The following is a 20,364-nucleotide window of genomic DNA, read 5'->3' as shown; positions in this document are numbered from 1 at the left end:
GGATCAATCTTTTCCTTCACTATGTACCTGCAAACACCACACATAATTTTTTATTGTCAGAGAAAAAGATTGTCCAACAAAATTCGACTTCATTGTTCCAACGATCTACACTTTTGTCAACTGTCATCACCAGATTGTATAACGTCAACTTTTCTTCAATCTTTCGTATCAGCTTTCTTATTATATGTATGTCACATTATATCATTTATTTCACAAGCTGGTCGAAATAGAGTACATTCCAGTAACAGTAAGTAAAGTGAACTGAGATGTGTTGAATGTTCTGCCATTTTTCTGTTACATCATTATTGTATGGAACATATGCCAAATTATTCGCATGATGTGTACTTGCCGTAAAATTTTATACAACTCACTAATAATTATCGTACTGCTTCAACACTTTTTGTTAATTCGACATTCTGTTGCTCGAATTGTAGATACATCATAACATCAGATTCTAAAATTCGAACCAAATTATTACTATTAAATCATTTGGGTGTCAGAGTGTTCTAGTGGTCAGAGAAATTTGAAGAATCGGGAATCGTCAGACAATTTTATGGGTATGAAAATGTTAGGAAGAAGTCGGGGACCGTTACGATTTTTCTAGCTTGAAATAACAAATTCAGTTTGTTTCTTAATTTGTTTATAATTCACATACTAAAAAAAGTAATCTTAATTATTAAAAAATTTCGTAATATTATGCGTATGAACTTCTTTCCATCCATAATGTTCGAGTATGGAGATATATTCGTGCCATTTATCGTAAACAACACGAGGTACACTACCTTTAAACAACATGTACATTTCACAACATTTTCGTTATAAGAGTTCGTTATTTAACCCAATCATATGACTCACTCATGTACGTACGCTTTGACATTTTTTCAATTATTACTGCATAATTGGTCAGGGCCGAACCATTTTTTGGGTCCGAAAAATCTGGACTAGACTGAGAACCTTCTTCAACAAGTCCGCTATGCACCTTGAATTCATTAATAATTGGTATTGCTTGTACCACGGACAATATCTATCTTCAAGTTGTATCTGTTGACAAATGGTGATAATTTACTGTATTTGGTCGAGGTTTGCTCATCATTTTCTTCTACTCTCAATTTGCATTTAAGCACTCTGGTCATTTTTCCAGGAATTAACAATAATCAAAGAGCCAGGAGAAAAACTTGGGATGCACATAAAAGGAGGATTAAGAGGGCAACGTGGTAATCCCTTAGATCATACTGACGAAGGCGTTTTCATTTCAAAAATCAATTCTGGAGGTGCGGCCAAAAGGGATAGCAGGTTGAAGGTGATTTGAAAATATAATTAAAAACGCGTAATAAAATGTACTCTTGATACTATGAATCTTCTGTACGGATTAATATTTTAACCAGGTTGGAATGAGGTTATTGGAAGTTAACGGTACGTCCTTATTGGGCGCGACGCATCAAGAAGCAGTTAATATTCTCCGATGCTCAGGAAATACGATAACTTTGGTGGTCTGTAAAGGATACGACAAAAACGACTTGGAGCAAGCACTGTATACGTCTAAAGGGAGGGATTCTAAAGAGTCACGAGGATCTCGAGAATACAAGGATTCTACAACCGACGAGGTAAAGTCCTTGTCACAGAGTGTTTCCAGTTTGGATCGTGACGATGAGGATACAGCTACAATGCGGCAAGAGCAGGAAATGAAAGCTGAATTGGTTGCCTGGGAACAAGAAGAACGAGAACGAGCTATGATGGAGTACAGAGAAAAATCTACGCAAGAAAAGGTACTTTTTTTTCTTAAAACTCGATTGTTGGACCTTATGCGAATCCTCCAACGAACCAATTAGCTCTTGTCCGGTACCATATTAGGTATCAATCTGTTTTTTTTTTTTTATCATTTTTCGCATGTCGATTTTTCAATCATCGATATCAGAATCTAACGTGGAGCTACTATTGACAGGTGCTAGATGTTGTAAGGGCAGCAGAATCTCTGGTGAACAAACCAAACAGTCCGGTCGATATGCATGTACCTCCCAAGTCTCCTGGTGGTACAAAAGACCTGAAAACGACTACTATTGTCATGACCAAACATACCTTAGCACCCCAGAACTCCACTGTAAGTAATCTTCATTTCTATAACACATAGCGTGCAAAGTGTATTGCACAGGAAAATCTGGAATGCTTGTGCACTTGTGCATGTGGACGGCATGATTAGGAATGCATGCTGCAAAGGAAATAGCATAAAATACTAAACCCAAATATCTGCTGGCATCATTATACATATATATTCCCCATGTTACTTCTTTTCTGCACGTGGTGTCATTAGGAGGAAAATGTTATAATCCCTGGTGGTCATCTAATTGAACCGAATAAATAGTAGAATGCGCGTTAGACAAGGTGTGCTTGGTTGTGATCTTTTGTGAAGGATATTATTTTATTTCGATAAACTTGATGACTATCACCAATAATTGAATATTGGAGCAGAATCAGATTTGGATTTATATGCGTCGTTATAACCGTCGACTTTGATGGGATACATGAGCTGTATACATTATTTTAATGTGAAAATTGTAATCACAAACCCCACCTTGGGCACCCAGTTATGATTAAACCTGTAGCTATCATTCTATCACAGCCTTCCAAGTGCTACTCAATTCACCATATTCCCATGTTATCAAGGTTCATTTATTACCGTTTTTTAAATATTTCTCGTGATTAGTCCCTTCCAATACATAAGTTTGATTATTTAAATATGTTTCGGAAATTACTATAGTCAGGCCCTGTAATAGTCCGTGCAATAACTCAGGGCAATGATGATTTGACAATTTTCACACAAATTTTTGTGGCTTAAAACTAATGGTCAATTACAAATTATTTTCACAATTAGGTAATAACTTGTTAGATTGTAATTTCGATAGCAACTTTTGTCCCCTACGCTCCTTTGATAATTACGGAGTTTTGTGAGATTTTTTGCGATGAAAATCGTGCTACAAGAAGCTTTTTGAAAAACCCTACTTGTTGACGTTATTCAAAATAATATCTGGACACATATAGAACATAATTAATTGAAACTGGCTGAAACGCACTCGCCTTATGGAATTTTGTGATGAGTTTTAATTTCAGGCAAATCAAATTATAAATTGAAGTTCACCTTGGTTAATCAAATTCATGAAATCTTCATGAATCATCAAATTCATTGGTCGTTAGTTTCATACGTACTTCGTTGAGTTTTCAAATTTGTACTAATATACGGAGAAAAATGTATTGTAGAACCTACGGTAGAAAGATGGTATACCAACTTGAATTAGCGTAGTTAAACACTAAAAGTTTTGTTTGAGTTTCACCAAAAAAATCAGAACAAATGCGACATGAATTATAATTCAACCACAGCTATCATTGGACCGCACTGATATAAATATGGTAGGATTTGCTATTATTTCACTCTGATCTTGAATTATCACATTTTGACTGTAGCTTCTACAACAAATTTGACTTCATGTATTTCTGTTGATTGAAAAATATACCAATAGGCACATAAAGCATTAAAAAAGTCTCGACTGAAAAATTACGCGTAAATAACGTTTAGATTAAAAAAAATGCGCTAGGGACCAGAAAAGATTACTTGAAATTGCAAAAAACATAAAAACCAATAACATGCAGGTGAAACTTTTTTACATTGTCCGTAAAGTGTTGGCATCATGGGGGCTTAATGTATAAATGTGAAAAAATGTACAAGTGAAAAACTTGTACACAAGGTTTTACTTTACATGTATTTGAACAGTTCAGTTGGTTGGGGATGTGAACTGTTGCAAGTTTGTCAGATGCCGATAAGTGGACTATCGCAGGGCGTACATTACTATTTTATGCGCATAATAATTAGAGGAGTTGCATTGAAAAATGTGTACATCTGACACAATTTGAAACTTTGAGATAAATACAATATGAGCTAGCTACCTGTTTAAACTCATAACTTGAAAGGTTGATTTCTAAACATTAACAAAAATGCACGTATACTTTTTTCTGTACTATGCCCTTGAATTGTTTCATTATAGAGATTATCGCAATTTGGGGCTGAAGATTTAGCAACCTAATTTCAATTATCGATAATTACTTATGAAGCAAAGCTGATGAAATTTTTTTTGCAAAATTTTTACCAAACTTCTACATGTATTCAATTTATTTTTATTGGATAAAAAGAATAATATCCCTATTAGAGTCAACTGTGCAGATATTTTTAATTCAGTCAGTTATGTACCCATTAGTATGGGTATTTTTTTTCTATTTTCATAAAAATTGTGCTATCCGGTTCAATGCTGTTTTTACACTTGGCCACATCTTCACTTCACCTTATTACCTTTATAGAGTCTTTAATTACCGAAATTAAACTTGTGGATTTGACTACCATGAAACTTATTTTAACGGCCACCTCCCAATAACGGATTCCTCTTTACAACGGACAATCTAAACATCTTCAGTAGCACAATTTATACGTTAACATTGTTCTGAATTTTCAGTCCCAAAGGTGTCCGTTATTGGGAAGTTTCAGTGTAGTCCTAATTCCGGACACGTGGATGCCCGTACCAAAGTTGCACCGTTAAAAGTTCCAGAAAATCCTGCTGTTATTTTGCTATTCCGTTAATTTGCAATTAGTAATGTTCTATTTCCTGATGGTTTGAATGGATTATTTACCATTGCTAGACAAACTCTACTGTATATTGTTATAGCATGATTGAAATTGTCTGTTTCTTTCCCGTGCCCATATGCACCGTTCAACATTATTACTTTGGCAATTTAGCGTTATTACGTGTCATTGCATAATGTTTAATGTCAGTTCTTTACTAATCGATATGCTTAAATCGCGCATGATAAGTACTATCGATGTCCGGCATGCTCTTTAGAGCAAACAAAAAGAGTTGACATATTTGCAGACAACGGAAGGCGATAGCACATCTATGGCAGCCCTATAACAAGAACAAGCTATCCATCCTCTTCCCGCTTTCCCTGCGTCTGCCCTGCGGACTAATGTGCCATAAATAATTATAAATTATATAATGATGTAATGATATAAGCACAGGTTGCCGTTATTACATTCTCACACCTATATTATTGTTGAACAATACCTTGTTATTCTGTCTGTTATCTAAACTGCCATTAAGCTTATAAGCGGCTCGTCGTACAACGTTAATTACTGACGCCGAAGAAATGATGTGTTTATTTTGTGAAGTAAGATAAACTATTGGCAAAGTGTGATATCTTCCTCGTCATAATTATGTATTTCCTATAACTTCATACAATCATTAGTTCTCGCTGTTCATCATGGTTTTTATAATCTATACCCATATCAGGAATGCAAGTTCGTACTTGTACAGAAGTTGGTTATTCAATTGTAATTCTTGATAATGCAAAGTATTGCTTCGAATTTGTAGCAGAGGAATAATTTTTTACCCTCGAATAATTGCGATTGCAACGTAAAGGCATAGGACAGCTGCGAATTTGACTAAAGCCTTTAAAAACGTTTGGCTAAAACGGTTCCAGTGTCGAACGTATGTAAAAAGTCGTCAAATGTTTGCCGACCTTTCAACCCTTCAAGGGCTGTATTTGTTTTTTTATTTCCAAAAAACAAATAAAATTCGTTCTAATCAATAGCTATAAAACAAACGTAAATTATAGGAGTAAGGAAAAAAGAGAGAAACAACATTCCCTCCCAACAATTAAAGTGAATAAGCGTACTTACATTAAGCATATATGTACAATACATGGAAGCAGAAAAGAAACATCAAGTACCGCCCATGTTTGGGTCAATAGCCAACGGCTATATATATAAATAATTATGGAGGTCCCTCCTCGAAGGGCTAATATGTCAACAATCAGTTGACATCTTTTTACTGATCTTTGACAATGAAAAAGATAGAGAGTTTCTATCAACGTAAAAAACGTTGGCAAAATATTCGCGAGGAGAATTTAAATGTAGGCACAGAAGCGACACGTTAGTCATTGGCGAGCTTACAATTAAATTTTGGCCATTAGACATCTTTCCCAGCGGTCAGTTATTACTGAGTAAGGAACGCTTGGCAGCAAACAAATTGTCAACAGGAATAGTTTGATCATAACTTTACTTTCGACACACTCTAATTTAAAATTTAGTCTGTAAAATTCACTCGGGCGGATTTACATGTGTCATAACTTTGAAAATACAGTGAATCCGTAAATAGTTGTTCAATACTTCGAGTATAATAAAACTGGAATTCTTCGTGTGGCGTTGCGGCTATAATTACAATGTTGGTACGACTTGTTGAAATAAACATTCTTGAACTTAACAACTATGCAAATGGCAAAGTCAGTATAACTTCACACATATTATATAATTTTTAAATTTGGAAGAAGGAGCTGTATATATCAAAATATTACGTAAAAAGTCAACCTACATTGAGTACGCTACGAAAGTACACCATTCGTATGGAAAAAATTGTAATAACATTGTCGTCTGTACTATAGCAAGGCTCAATAAGAATTATAACGTATAAACTCCGAACAAATTTTGTGCGAAATAGAAAGCAGACGTCGTGTGAAAATGATTGAGAACGCACTACCGAGAAGGTAGTTTCAAATTAGTCACATAGAAGGTATTTGAAGGGAATATTAGAGTTAAGCTTGAAAAGCATTCACATTTCTACAGAGGAAATTTAGTACGAAAGAGTATGACGTAGTATTTATATATTTTGATTAGGTAGTACGAACCTAGTTGAATTTTGTAATTCGTCAAGTGTACATATACCCAGTTATTATCGAAAATGATTCATGCGAAAAAATACATCACTGTTTCATTAGAAATCATAGCTCGAATTTGAAACTGTGTAAAATGGACAATTTGTACTTAACAGAAGAAAATTGTTATCCAAAGTCCAGGTGGATGATATATTTTGCCAATCATTTTGGGACATGTTCATATAACGTGCAATGTGTCAAACCAAGGTTTAAAGTCACGCTACGAACAATAATTTGGTCTTATTGCAATTTATTTGGCGGATATTAGAATTCTCGTTGCGTTGTTAAAGAACAGCGGTGAAATATTAGGTATGCCAGCACGTGAGGGCAAAAATCACAGTTGGGTACATATTCGCGATTAAATTATTTTCGACTCTAAATTTTGAAAGCTTAGGATAAATTCTGAAACCGTCGTTCACTTTTCAATCTGCGTTTTATGCAAATTTTGATGTAACGTCATGGAGCCTTGGGCAGGTAACGTAACATTTTCCAAACACGAGCAGGTGACTGGATAAACGTGTTATCCTTCGTGAGTTGCTACAATGTCAATTGAAAATTACATGAAGCTGCAATCCTCGTTTGATATACATATATTTACGAATTATGAATCATAATTTGATATAACCGGACATGGTAGTGTTTTATTTTGAGTCCAAGAAAGAAAAGTTACTAACAGACTTTATCACTCCTGTTTCATTGGAACATGTAAGTTTATATTATATATATTGGTGACCAAAACATGTGGTACATTTTGTGTCTGGAAAATGCGATGCTTTACCTGATGATTATGTTATTATATAAATTCATATCACTATTAGAATATATAAATCAATGTGCTGTATATCTATAAATTTTCTATAAATGTTATATGTTTATGTAAATCTAATGGACCAGATGATTACACATGCACAACACACATGCGTACATATATATATGCGGCTACTTCAAGCTCTGAGAACAGGAGGAGATAAATTAGATAGTAGGCGCCATTCCGCAGCCAATCAGATGACTGCATTGAAGCAACATCAATATTTTAAACCAGTGTTAGGTTTTGATGATTTTATATCGTTGTTCAACTAGAATAGAAATGATTCGCAACAACAACAAAGAGTGGTGGCTTGCTTCAATGTCACCGCGGCGCCTACTCACCAACTAAGCCTCTCCCATTATTGGAATTTGACACGACCCACTCCGTATATGTGTATAATATGCATATAGATATATGTATATGTTCGTCATTATACATAAAGATATTATTTATTTAAATATAAAATAAAATGATGTTGATGTTAAAGTTAAAGTTCCATCTGATAAATATTTATAATTCAATCTGAAAGGTGTGTTTAGTATTTTTAATCAAAGTATAGGATTCATCTAAGAAAAGTGGCGCGATGCTCAATCTTTCGATAAAGAAGGTACTCAATGGCCTAACACTACAGATATAGACTAAGCAATAGAGCAGAAAAAGAGTGATTCTGTGTCAAAAATAGTATCTGGATACCGCTTGTGCCATTACATGAACGACAGTCCGTACTCATATTCTGCTATGTTTTGGAGACGCAACTATCATTTATTAATTTTTTATAAAAATTTAAGAGCCAAAAATCGTGTTTTTTTTTTAGTTTTACTACTAAATTTAAAAAAAAAACTGAAAAAAAAAAATTTAATAAATGATACTTGCGTGTCCAAAACATGGTAGAATATAAGTACGGACTGTCTTTCGTGTAATGGTACAAGCGGTATCCAGATACTATTTTTGTCACGCAAAATTCTCTATCGCTTGGTCTAATTCGCCATTGATCAGATGTCATCTATTTCTACGGGTTTTTTACTTTTCTTAAATTTCAATGGGAATCCATTCTCACGAGAACATGAAAACAAGATGCTTTCAGACCATTTAACCTTGATGATTATATATAGTTTTGATAGCTATATATTCAGATCAATGACTTAAATTAGATCTTGCCTAAAAGTTGTCAACAACTTTTTTTTTGTAGGCTCTTGAGTACACAATCAAGATCCAATATACTAATTATCCGTAAATTATTATAGACTTTGAGCTCAGCGCTGCTTTTAAAAGGAGCATCCAAAGTATCCTCAGTTGACATAAGATAGGTAGGGTAGAAAAAAAAAATAATTTTGAGAAAAATTTTACGAATGTGTTTACAAAAAAAAGTGGAAGGGTGTGATGCAAAATTTAAATGATGTACCTACAATATCGAACCTATACGCAATGTGGTATTGTTTGGTAGACTTAACAATATGAGAGGCCAAGCATCGCTTCAGCAAACACATTACTTAAGTCATGGTAGATTTTCTACTGTCAATTACAGTAATGAAATAGTAATTATGAAAGTGTTACCGAGCATGTTGAAGAATCGTTAAGTATATATGGATAGGAATGCTATTTCAATTCGCAAAGTTTGACAAGTGTGTGTTCCGAAATGAGCTCCCAGTACTCTGAACTCACTGGAATGGAGGGAAGGCATGCCGTCAATTCAATGGTACAGCAGAGGTGCGATACTGCTAACGGCACTAGCAGCTAATTTTTGAACACAGCTTTAAGGGCATGGGTCACTCAACCGCCAAAGTGAGAACCACGCAAAGACGCATCCTGATTTTTGGTAATGTCAGGCACCAACCCCAGGCTGATAGTTATACCGGAAAAATAAGCTGATCAGTGCGAAATGGTAAACACGAAATTACAGAACTTATTCAACTTAAGGTGCCCATTTTTCAACTATACAGGATGTAACGGTAAAACTAGCTTCTACACTGTTTCAACAGTATGATCCAAGTTTACCAAATTGTTATTATACAACAACTCTAGCAATTATGCTAATCTCGGTCCCTGATTCACTGGCTTTAAACTTGGGATGTTCTTTGATTAACAACCAGAATGACGGGATTGAAGGTGACTCGTGTCCTTAGAACTGATAAAAGAAAATTTTCCTTCTGACCAAGGCTGCAAATAGTTTCAGCTGTTTGAGCTTGCGAGTTATATTGATGTTTATGAACAGATACAGTGTGGCCTTGCCTAAAGTTGGCAGCCAAAGGTTTACGTGTTATAGCACTTGGATTGCGATTTGTATTATACCACGAGGTTTGATAAGTAGACCCTGCTGTTGTTTAAGAACTAAACACTAAGGATTACAGCGTTTTTTTCCTAAATGTGGGAATTATTCTTGTATTGACGTTACTTTTTCTTGCCGTACAGTCACTGTGTTTCTCATAATTTTGTATAAAAATATACAACAATTTAGTACATAGGTGTATTGTTAATTGCGATAATATGCCTTAGTTTGCTTAACGTGAAGTACAAGACATCCATTTCAGGGTAACATTTTACTAAAAATAAATTAATCTTCTTTACCGTAAATATCAAAAATTATCCTGCAGAAACCGCTAACCTGACCAATTTGTAACTTATGGATATTGTTTAGTTTCCGTGGCGCTAGACTATGCAACTACTTTATATTCTGTAATCACATTTGCTCAATAGTGAAGATCAACTCTGCATTATGGCTTTGACCAAATATGCTAATATTATCTCAATGTTGACAGGAAAATGGTGCGAATTTAGCATATATTTAACTCATATTATGAGCGAGGGAGAATTATTCTACAAGATTTCGCTAGAGCCATAACACAGATCCATATTTCGACATCAATTCAATTGACTAGCCACGAGAAAATTAGGTGGTCTAAACTACCATCCGGCTAGGCAACATTCTTAAGTTAAAATTATATTTTACAGTCATTGTCAACTTTTATTTTCAACACTTTATTTTTAATCATAAAATCTCTGGAATTTCGTACAAGTTCAGTAGTGAAAAGTTAATTTGGAAATAACACCTTTTTTTGTTATCACATTTCGAAAAAATTATACACGAGATATGTTAACTTATAACTAGTGGAAAAGACAATAATAATTAATTGTATTGAAAAGGAGAGTTCTTCAAACAAATTTAATGATTCGCAAAACTAGAAGATAATTGAATCTTCTTCCCTTTTTCCAAATATTAGTAAATTGTGTATAAAGGAGGCAAAATAAGTCTTTTTACGTTGAGTGTATATTTGCAGTTTGAGTCATAGGTGAGCTGAAGACGAATTTTGCGTGAGGTGTAAAAATAGTTTGCCTCCATGGTGTACACGACATTTTATGTGATGAAAGTATGGTTTACAAGTATTTTGTACTGTTTGGAATTTTTTCAGTACTGTCACAGAAACAATTACTTCAAGTACGGAACGCAGATGACAAAGACGCGTAAATCATACTTGCGTTGCTTAAAAGTATTTTCTGGAGGGACCATTGTCTTTGATACCGCTATCATCTTATCATTTCGGTACTTTTTAACACTGTTTTAAAATATTATTGGCAATAACTAATATGACAAATGAATAAATCTCACTCTGTTGTATAAGGCAATCAACTTTATGTCTCTGTTCTTCAATTTAGATGCATTTCGTTTTAGTAACAATACATTTATTTGTTCAAAAAGTATATAATGTGAACTTGCTATCGTTCGATGTCGCTATTTTCGTTTCAGCTTCGGATCGTAGTACCAGTAGTAAATCTGTAGCTGTTGAATGCAAATAAAATATTCCAATGCGTGAATGATGAGTGAATGAATTACACAAATATTTTTCTAACTTTTCTTACATTCCTTTTAACTAACAATTTTACTAATATCTAATATTTGATTTCATTTACTTAGTTAATTAGCAAAGAAGCCGCTGCAGGAACATCTGTGGATGGTGTAGTCTTGTCGATTCCTCCAACCTCTTCTACTCATTCCACTCCCTATACCCGAATCACAAACCATGATTTTCACTCTGCAATACAAACCCTACCCTCCCCCTACTCCGGAACAGCACCCAGTAGATCTAAATGTACCGTTACTTCAGCAACACTTCCAATGCCTTCTAAAACTACAGAAACCACGGGGGATGAGTTATTCCCACACTGTAATGTAGCATTATCATCAGTCAAAACAACATTTATTGATTCATCAGTACCTTACATTCAGCCTCCAAAATTCCGAATTCAACAGCGTCCATTATCCACGCTTGAACCAAGTTTGTCTCCCGAAGAAGCTGTTCCCCAAAAACGATTTTCTATTAATGACCCTTTTGACAATCATCGCTCACGCCCCACTAGACTTCCCCCGACGCCACTGACCAGCCCTGGGTACATTGAAGAAATCATTCCTCCTCGTCCTCCTCCCTCCAGAGAATTACCGCAGATTGCACGCTCTGTACACTGGAAATCTCAGGTTGAGGTGGGTCCTACTTGCATGATTATTATTGATCATTACCCTATACATATATATACAAGTAGTAAGTGCTCGTAAAAACTAACAAAAATATGTATATAAAATTATACCGATGTTTTTACATATTATCATTGATGATTGAATTGATTCGAAACTGTTACCACTTGAATGTGATTTGTAACGCTTGTAACAGATAGTGGCACTTCGATAATGCTTCTGTGCCCATCAACACGGGTAACTGTTTACAACGAAAATTGCCTTGCTCACACGAAAATATACTGGTTGAAACATGTGTCACATTTCAATGTTACAATGGACTGAATGAAAACTGTCGGACTGAGACTGCAAAGATAGGATATTAACATGACCAGTGCAGCATGTATGTCGATCCCAAGCCGAATGCAGAATTAAGGAATGACTTGGAGCGAGTTTTTCTTTTCATTTTCCCACATCTATAAAGAATAGGATTGCATATCATCAAAAATATGCTCCCCGAATTACATTGTTGAAATGGTGTTTAGAAAATTCAATAATTTGATGTGACCGCCTATAAACTATTCGAATCTTTTCTCGAATAATTAATTTTTTATTTATTTATTATATTTATGTTTATTCGATTTGATCCCCTTTCACCAGCCATGGAAACGCAACTGTCATTCAATTTTCGACAGCACTAATTAGTCATTCCATCAGGGATTTTAAAAACTATTTAATTTAAACGACAAATCAACGCAAGCTTGAGTGGTTTTAAAATTTAAATTTTGACCGCACTAGAGCCTGAAGTAACATATTTGCACTTTGCGTCCATTACGTTACAATCTTTAACTGAAAATTTTTTTACATTCTCATACGATGAGCTTAGATTTGTTGTAAATTCTGAGTTTTCACCATACCGTTGTATTAACCTTCAAGACTATTTACCAATGCTAGTATTAATTGAACACAGCCCACGTCAACACCATCTCCACCTCCCGCTTCGACAAAGATGTCCGTTAGCGATCGGAAAAGATTATTTGAATCTGCTATGGAGGAGCACCTGAAACCTTCTCCAAAACCAGGTGAGAGTTCTTCTGTCTCAAATAAATGAAAGAACAGTTCTCAAATATGCAGACTAAAGGTTTTACTTACCTGGTTCGGTAACATTATGCACGTATGTACGTTAATATCTCATTACAACGAATGGAGTAAAATTTCACAGATTTCAAGTTACCTTCGATTTTGATTCGCATTCATAACTATCACAAATTTTAACGCTCCTTCATTTAACGCTTTCAGAGAAGGTGTTCAGCTTTCTGAGCCAAGATGAAGTCGAGAACATGAAACAAGAAGAAGGTGAGACAACCTAATAACTTGACAGTCTTTCTATTTTAGAAATTTCCCAAAGTTTTGCTTCTTGACAGAATGATTATGGGTACATCCGAATTGGGTGAATCAGTACTATACGACACTGTTCAATCTGATGATTTCAGAAAGAAAAATTGCCACGTTAACACGAGATGAATTGAAGTCATGGGCTCAGATTGACGAAAATGAGGTATTAGAAGAGCCAGAGGATATGATGGAGGAGCAGGATGACAGAAGACCTAAGTAAGATTGGTTGAGCTGCCTCACACTCTGAAAGCAAGATGCACCTACGCTAGTCGCTTCCTGTAACCTGCCTCTTTTCCCTTTGTTTTCATTGATTACCCTGATCATAGTTAGTATAATAATTTTTAGATCGAATAGTTTGGTATGTGGCATAGATTGAGGTGTGGGAATTTTTATCTGAGTATGCTTCACGTTTCATTGTGGTAGAGTGTTTAAACATGCTAATGGCATTAGGTAATAATTACAAACAACATGAGACATGTGTACCAAAATTCGAGCAAAACGTTATTCTCCCGCTCGGAAGTTTCTTTGAATATCGAAATTTAGAAAATCACTTGCACGTAAAGCAATTAGTAATTTAATAACGAATTCTAATGGTACACATAGACCTAGTTTTTTTTCCCCCCCAGCACTCGCTCTATTCCCCCTTATGACATATGAGATGATTTGCTTCAAACAAGTAAACAACATCTTGATTGTGATTTTGGGGGTAATTTTTAATTAGGTCCTATCGCTTGCGAACACTTAACCATCACCATGATTTGAATAATCATTTTTTATTTTTCAATCAGCATGCTAACAGTTTTTGTACCATGGTTTAAATATTCTACAGCGTTTTCCTCGATTTTCCTATAAGTTGTGTATATATGTAATTATATTATACGTGTGATACGTACTCAAACTGTAACCACTGATGAAGAAAACAGTAATAATAATAATAATAATCAGTGCATAGGCATATGTCTAATTACCTAGGCAGCTATAATTCTGAGAAGTTGAAAATACATACAAAACCAATGCTCAACATTGACGCTATATCTATTATATATTGAAGTTGGTGCACAGTGTCAGCCGATTTTGGAATATTTCAAGCGATGTTGCGAGGAACTTTGTGCTCCACGAGTTGTCAATACTATGCCTCAAACAAATGGTTTTGCAGAATTAGAGATTCCTAGATAACTGGTATGAGAAAAATCATTTTTCATTACATTCATCACTTCGTCATACTTACTTTTTAAATTCGATATTCCCATGTATTTAATCTAAAGGACATGAGTTATTTGTAAGCAAGGCCAAGGCCTAGCCAAGAAATTTATACAGTTTTGTGCTTTTGTAGCTCCTTTTTTGCGCACAATAATCTATCTTGGGACGGATAGACTTATTTTTGTTAATCGGGTTAGAAAAGAATGCAATGACTTGAAAGTAAGTGTTTATTGGATTTCTTACGCCCTGGTAGTCCAGTGAAGGGAGGTAATTCATGTCCTCAAGATTTTAAAAACATGATATATAACTGAACTTTTTGCAAACTCGTCAAATTTGATATTTGATACAGTGATTCGGAATCTTGATCATCATACAAAATTACATAATCGATATGTAAACTCAAATATCCGAAAGCTGAAAATTTTTTGTTGGACTAATAAGCTTCTTGTGGCATGAAAATAAATATACAAAAATGGTTCAAAATTCCATTCAAGTCCCACCTTAATTTACTTTCGTTTTCATCTAAGCTTTTGACAGTCTCTTTTGCTATGGGACTTTTAATTAACATTTATCCGTATCACCTTTCTTCCTAAAGCTCAGTTTTTGATATACTCTTGTATTAATAGATCATTAAAGATAAAATACTCTGTTGATGCATCAAGTAACTCGCAATACATATCGCAATTTTTTATCCACCTGTATGAACAGATTAATTTTAAGTTCTGCGACTGTCAAAATTAAATTGGACTATTTTATGTCGATGCGGCAACCCTCTGGACTTCATTATCTTCGACTTCATCAAGAATATCGAGGCAGATCAGTGTTGTCTATAAACAAAGTTGTGTAAAACCATTTTCACTAAAAAGTCCATTTAATATATAATTATGATCATCAATTGCCCCCTATTTTAATTTGTATATTTTTTCTTCTACATTGTCATTCAAATCCCCAAATAATTTATGAAATTCCCTCCATTGAGATAAACAGCTGATTATAATATGCTTTGTTGGACCAGGAAAATTTGATTCCGCAATTATATTTCATCATATAATGTTTACAGACATAACAAGTTTCCTAATTCATTCAAGTACAGCAGCCTTTCTTCGCTAGTATGATATCTGAAATTTTTCATGCTTAAATGAAACTATATGATGGGAGAAGGCTTTTGAGATACTTTTTGTTACTTGCCAATGTCAAAAATCCTTTATCCAGGCTTTTTCTCTCGACAAAAAATTATTTTTCAAAATTACACAATTTTTGTATGTGGCCCGTTTTAGAGAGCGTTCCACTAAAGCGGTTTAGTTACGTTATAAAATCAATTTACTGCAGCTTGCTGACAAACTATTTTGCTACCTCACTGTGGATTAAAATATGCAATTCTGTAGCAACTCAAAGTTTTTTTTTTTTACACATTTACACTCTATACGGAATTTGTACTTTAGTATTTGTACTTGTCACAACTGATCCCTTCGCATTGTGTATTGTTTTTGCTTTTGTATTCTCTATAAATAAAAACTAATGTTAAGATGCCGTTTTAGTGATTTGTCAGTACGCATGCTCGTTAACCTTCCAGTAGCCGACTGTCTTCACGAAGTCCTCATCCTCTATTACACAACGCACCAAGTATCGTCAGGACTGCCAAAGCTGAACGACGCTTGAAGGAAAGAATGATACAAGAGGTAATATTGCATTGAATTTACCACCATTCCCTTTTTCTTCTTCCGGTTTATGTCCTAGACAAAAATTAAATATTTTTCCGTTTACAGGCCAAATCTCATATTGTGATCATATACTCATTATATTTGTGTATCACAAATTTTGTCTACAGGGCTTAATTTCGGATGAAGACGAAGATAGCCAACTATCTCCTGCCAAACAACGAGCACTGAGAGCGGAAAAACGCGCTGCTTGGAGACAAGCACGACTTAAGTCTCTCGAGCAGGTAAAAGGAAACTGTCAATCATTATTTTCTGTGTATAACGTGTTGTAGTTTACTACACGTGAAAAGAACTGTAACACAAGTTTGCATTATTTTATTCGATTTTTCTTTATTTCACCAAGGATGCTCTCCAAGCACAAATAGTGATCAAGAAGATGAACGAGATGATGGATACATCTGGAAAGACAGATAATTTGGCTGAATTGACAGTCACAGCTGCAGAGCCACCAACGGAACCAGAGAATGTGACGGAAGTAGGTCTTATTTCGAATTTTCATCACCATACAGTAAATCTACAATTAATCAATTAACATCAGGATGTGATTTACATTAAAGTTTCTATTTTAACATCAATTGTTACTAATTGCTTGTGTTCATGTACTGAAATCATAACATAATCTTTGTAAGCCGATTACTCTAACTGCAACGGCTTTCGTTTCTCTGTCTCCCTACCATAGTTCGCCACATTACGACCGTCTAGTGCAGATTTTCCTAAGCTTGCTGTGCGCAGCAAGATTGGCCCCCCAAAGGCTGTACGTGAATGTGAAAAAGTAGTGGATGAAAAGGTCACTCGACGCACCGAAGAGTATGTGGACGAAGTGACGGGTGAACGCCGTGTGCGAACCGTTGAATACGTCGAGAAGCTGATTGAGCATGAGGTACCAAATGTTGCTTTGGCGAGGTTCTCTTACGAGGATATTTCTGCTAATTCGTATAGAGAATAGATTATGATCTTTCAAGTCCGCATCGCACAGTCAGGAGGGCCCGAATCAAATACACCACGTGTACACACAACCACGCATATATGCACGAGTAACGGGGTTCAACTTTGCTTCATGTTCTCTTTTTACAATTCTCCTTAGTATGAATGTTTCATACGATTTTTTATTAACAAAGACTGGTACCATTGCTTCATTTCAGAGTGCCAGTTGGTCTGTCATTATTTTTATTCGTTTATTTATATCATTTTATTACTTTGTCTTACATGCTGGATGCATGTCATGTGTAGTTGTCTGAAATATATAGAATGGACTATGATTTGCATATGACAAATAACTTGGACAAGGGAATATAAAAAAAACTATTGGTAAAATTGTAATTTTTCTCAGTAAACTATGCTTAGCACATATTGTTTGTTCTAGTGGTATCGAACTACTTTACTATTGTCATTAACTACTAATTTTCTGACTCATAGAATGAAATTAACACTTGGTCTTGTTGTTTGAAGATTCCAACACTCTCACTGGGAATGCAACCTGCACTGCCTTGAGCCACTCATTTTCTTTCTACTGATTACTGACACACTGTTCTCCGGCTAGCGGTATGCTCTACATGTTCTAAGTAACTTGGTATCGTATGACGTGCCATGGGGTTTCAGTGAAGTGAGCCCGTCATGTCATACTCGGTACTTGTACAGTACTTGGAATGTTGTTCCAATTTACTATGCTTATTTAAAACCCCGTCTGTTTTACAAATATTCCTTGTCACGTCTCATGTTTCTTGTTGAAATACCCAGTTCTTTGTGTACATATATATATATATTTCTTTTCATTAAGGTACATTGATCCTATTTATTCTCTGATCATAGGTCGAAACTCTCAGAGAAAAAATTATTTCACTGGAGCTCAGTAATGCCGAAGAGGAAGCTGATAGTATCGGAGAAACTGGTGCCAGCGATGCTGAAAGTGAGAGCGAAGATCCCACAGCTCAAACTTCTGTGAGTACACCCGTGGAAGAGAAAGACACCGAGTCTCATATTTCCACACCAATCAATGTTAATCTCCCAGCGACTATACCGCTTAAAAAGAAAAAACGAAAGCGTTCGCGCAAAGGGCGTCACTAATAATGACAATGAATTTAACGATTCTAAAACTTCCGACAATATTCACGTAGAATAGTATAGACGAATTCATATTATGAAATGTCACATCATGCTACCGATCATGTCAACTCTTACTCAGCTTTTACAATTTGATATATCGAAATGTTGTTTTGTGCAATATTTCTTTCCCAGATCAGACTAGCATACATGAGTGACTAGTATTCTCAACATTGAAATTCATCAAATATAGATCACAACTACATATGAAATATTCCAGAACACAAATTAGCATGAACACGCTGCTAGTATTTAGTAGTTTGGAGAAGAAATTACTTTTCTGAGGCAGCAATTGTTTCAAAGATGAATCAAGTATTATGCTGCCAGTCAACATTCATTTATTTATCTCAACTTTAACAAACAAATTACCCTTTCACTTATTTACTTAACATATATAATTAAGTACTTGACACATTGACCTTTCAATGTGCACAAAGGTTTCGGGTCTTACCAGAAATGTACATTCCTAAGTATTTTTCTATTACTATAGTTGCATCACATGTTAACCCTATGTATTTCAAATGGTAGCTAGTTGTTTTTCTCAATAAAAATTGTCTGAAAGAATTGACATGCTGTAAGGATTCGATCAAGCGGGCTCCTCAGGCCAATGATAGAGTTAACCTACACTGCCCATTATTACCATAATTAGGCATGATCAAGGTCCTCCTGTGTGGCTCAAAAGTACCAAAGAGTCCACTCGACCAAAGCGTCGCAGCATGTATTTTTCTGTTCATTGAAAGTACACAGCATTACAACGAAAGCGAAGTCAAAGTATTAAATCACGAAAAAGGCAGCAAAACACTATTTATTTAATTGCTAATGGTACTAATAAGTTCTCATTTAGACAAAACTCTGACTTAGGCTATGATATTAACAGCTCCTTGTGCTACAGAACATGCCGTGTACCATATTTTGCATTATTGTTTAATGTATTGATGTACATAAATAAATAACTTGGTATATTTTAAATAACTGCAGGGTGTGTCATTATGGGCCTTCTGTTAAGTTCTACCTAAGGAAAATATGAGTTGAATCTGTTGAATATTTTCACCACTTTTCCCAATATTGTAAAACAGTTTATTTCTCGGATTATTGGTTGACCCACTTCTTTGAAAGTGACAATCCGTTTCGATTTCGCAAAATAGAAAAATAAGAACCAGTTCACAGTACATAGATGTTGCAAAAACTCAATATTTTTTTTTTATTCACATAAATTACTTCATGGTCGCACTAGTCAAGGAAAACCACCAAGTCAGGTAACTTGTCAATTAGTCACAGAATTTTGTGGCAGTGTAGAGAGAAACAGAATAAAGATTTGCTCACAAAAAAAAAAAATTGTTAAGAACAATTTTTCTTCATGTGCTTGGTTCCATGACCATTAAATAAATCATAAATATATTTCTGAAGACCGATTGATTCGAAGCTTTATTTACTAGATACTAGAATTGAAACAACGAGTTCGGATTTTAGTCAAGGAAAAATGATAATTTGGTAAAGGTAAAACTAGTAAAGGTACTCGTGGAATTTATTCGACTACTCTTAGTTGCCGTCATGTCCTGATTTCTTTTACCAGTCTGCACTTGAAACTTGTAAGGTAAAGAGATGACATCTAGTGAAACGGTTTCTTAAACAGCGACTGCGAAATTTAATGCGGGCCAGAACAAAATAATACGTGCTCCGCATATTTGTAGCTTAGCACTGAAAACTGGGAAAAGTCGTGGAATTTTTGTAATAGAAGAATATTAGCAACCCGAAACAAATATATTTAAAAGATCTCTGCAAAGGTAAAATTCTCAGTAGTACGTAACTATAATGATAAACTGCACAGAAGATACATTTATCATGAAAATAAATTTTCTGTTAAATAACAGATTTTTTTTTTTTTTGTTAATGCAAAATTACTTTGTGACATGAAAAAACGTGAACTGCGTCGTTTTCGTGGCATTGTACAT

At 34.9% G+C, this 20,364-nt stretch overlaps 1 protein-coding gene across 9 annotated transcripts in view; it reads left to right on the top strand.

The window, feature by feature from the left end:
• The window catches only part of LOC124298883 (protein lap4-like), a 35,911-nt gene extending 16,527 nt beyond the window's left edge, over positions 1-19,384 (top strand). For 4 of the 9 annotated variants that reach the window (XM_046751471.1, XM_046751513.1, XM_046751488.1 and 1 more), the window contains 13 exons: positions 218-247; positions 1,142-1,300; positions 1,386-1,766; positions 1,943-2,098; positions 11,466-12,029; positions 12,970-13,081; positions 13,299-13,355; positions 13,493-13,610; positions 16,168-16,273; positions 16,423-16,536; positions 16,656-16,787; positions 16,992-17,192; positions 18,122-19,384. In XM_046751471.1, the coding sequence (XP_046607427.1) occupies positions 218-247; positions 1,142-1,300; positions 1,386-1,766; positions 1,943-2,098; positions 11,466-12,029; positions 12,970-13,081; positions 13,299-13,355; positions 13,493-13,610; positions 16,168-16,273; positions 16,423-16,536; positions 16,656-16,787; positions 16,992-17,192; positions 18,122-18,376 (2,385 nt within the window). In that variant the 3' untranslated portion in view covers positions 18,377-19,384. Of the gene's footprint in view, positions 1-217; positions 248-1,141; positions 1,301-1,385; positions 1,767-1,942; positions 2,099-11,465; positions 12,030-12,969; positions 13,082-13,298; positions 13,356-13,492; positions 13,611-16,167; positions 16,274-16,422; positions 16,537-16,655; positions 16,788-16,991; positions 17,193-17,761; positions 17,855-18,121 lie in introns of all 9 variants that reach the window. The other 5 variants (XM_046751479.1, XM_046751543.1, XR_006906911.1 and 2 more) reach the window with 4 other exon arrangements.
• The last annotated feature ends 980 nt before the right edge of the window (positions 19,385-20,364 follow it).

This window comes from Neodiprion virginianus, chromosome 1 (assembly GCF_021901495.1).
Source record: "Neodiprion virginianus isolate iyNeoVirg1 chromosome 1, iyNeoVirg1.1, whole genome shotgun sequence".
Lineage (NCBI taxonomy): Eukaryota > Metazoa > Arthropoda > Insecta > Hymenoptera > Diprionidae > Neodiprion > Neodiprion virginianus.
This window is presented reverse-complemented; position numbering and strand designations above follow the sequence as displayed.